We start from the raw sequence: 1,172 nt of genomic DNA, 5'->3' as shown, positions 1-1,172 counted from the left end.
AAGGTTTAGATTGTGGTGCATATGAGAGGGAGGAGAGAGGAAAAGAGATAGAAAAAAAGAGGGAGAGTCAATGAAAAGGACAGAGGAGGAAGATGGAAAGGAAAAGACAGAGACAAAAGAAGTATGGTGTGTGTAAGAAAGAGAAGATAAGATAGAGGATGAAGAAGGAGCAATGAATGGATGGACTGACAGAAGAATGGAAAGGGAAGGCAGAGAGAGACAGACCAATACAGAAAAAGAATGAGACATGGAGGGAGAGACAGAGTAGGGAGGAAGAAAGAGAAGGAAAAAAAGCAGGAGACATAGAATGATGAAGAGGGATAGAGAAAGGCAGTGAGGGCAGGATGGGAAGGAAGAGAGCAATAAATAATTAATGAGAGAAAAAAGGATGGAGAGTAAGGATGGTGGAAAGAAAGTGACAGAGAGACAACTGAGAAATATGGGAGAGGAGAGGGCAAAGAAAAGAGTGAGGTAGATAACATTGAGGGAGAGATGGATGGGTGAAGAGACAGAAGGATAGGGATTGAGGGAAAGGAGAGGGAAAGAAAGAGATGGGGAGAGTGAGTGAGGGGAGGAGGAGAGAGAAAAAGAAAGGTAAAACTAGGAGGAGAAACAGAAAGGGTGAGAGACAGATGTGTTGAGAGATGGAAAGGGCAAAGGAGAGAAGAAGATGTAGGATGGAGCGATATAGTGANAAAAGAAAGGTAAAACTAGGAGGAGAAACAGAAAGGGTGAGAGACAGATGTGTTGAGAGATGGAAAGGGCAAAGGAGAGAAGAAGATGTAGGATGGAGCGATATAGTGATGGATGGAAAGAGAAAAAGCAAGAGACTGAAAGAATGGCAGAGAGAGGCAGAAGGAAGCAAAGGGAGGAAGGTGGAAATGGAGAGACAGAGAGAAATATGCAAAGAAAAAAGAAAAGGAGAGGGAGAAATAGAGGATGGAGAAACAGAGGATGATAGCAAGTAAGGGAAGAGAGAGAAAAAGATAGCAATAGGGAAGGAGATAGAGAAACAAAGAATGAAAAGGGGGAGGGTTGTCCAAGAGAAGACTAGAGAGAGGGGAAAAAAGAGGGAGAGACATGGAAAAGGATCAAGAGAAAAGGAGAAAGAAGGGTAGTGACAGAGAAGCATGAAGAGAGATGGAAAAGAGGGAGATAGAAATTGGGGAGGG

At 43.2% G+C, this 1,172-nt stretch overlaps 1 protein-coding gene across 1 annotated transcript; it reads right to left on the bottom strand.

Moving 5' to 3' along the window:
- Nucleotides 1-5: 5 nt before the first annotated feature.
- On the bottom strand, nt 6-1,166 carry LOC123254171. The gene is made up of 2 exons (XM_044683230.1): nt 805-1,166; nt 6-694 (listed from the first exon to the last, which is right to left on the bottom strand). The coding sequence occupies exons 1-2, from the start codon at nt 1,130-1,132 to the stop codon at nt 6-8; spliced, it is 1,017 nt and encodes a 338-aa protein (XP_044539165.1). The 5' UTR covers nt 1,133-1,166.
- Nucleotides 1,167-1,172: the final 6 nt, after the last annotated feature.

This window comes from Gracilinanus agilis, unplaced genomic scaffold (assembly GCF_016433145.1).
Source record: "Gracilinanus agilis isolate LMUSP501 unplaced genomic scaffold, AgileGrace unplaced_scaffold16742, whole genome shotgun sequence".
Taxonomy (NCBI): Eukaryota; Metazoa; Chordata; class Mammalia; order Didelphimorphia; family Didelphidae; genus Gracilinanus; species Gracilinanus agilis.
The sequence above is the reverse complement of the archived record's forward strand: the minus strand, read 5'-3'. Positions and strand labels throughout refer to the sequence as shown.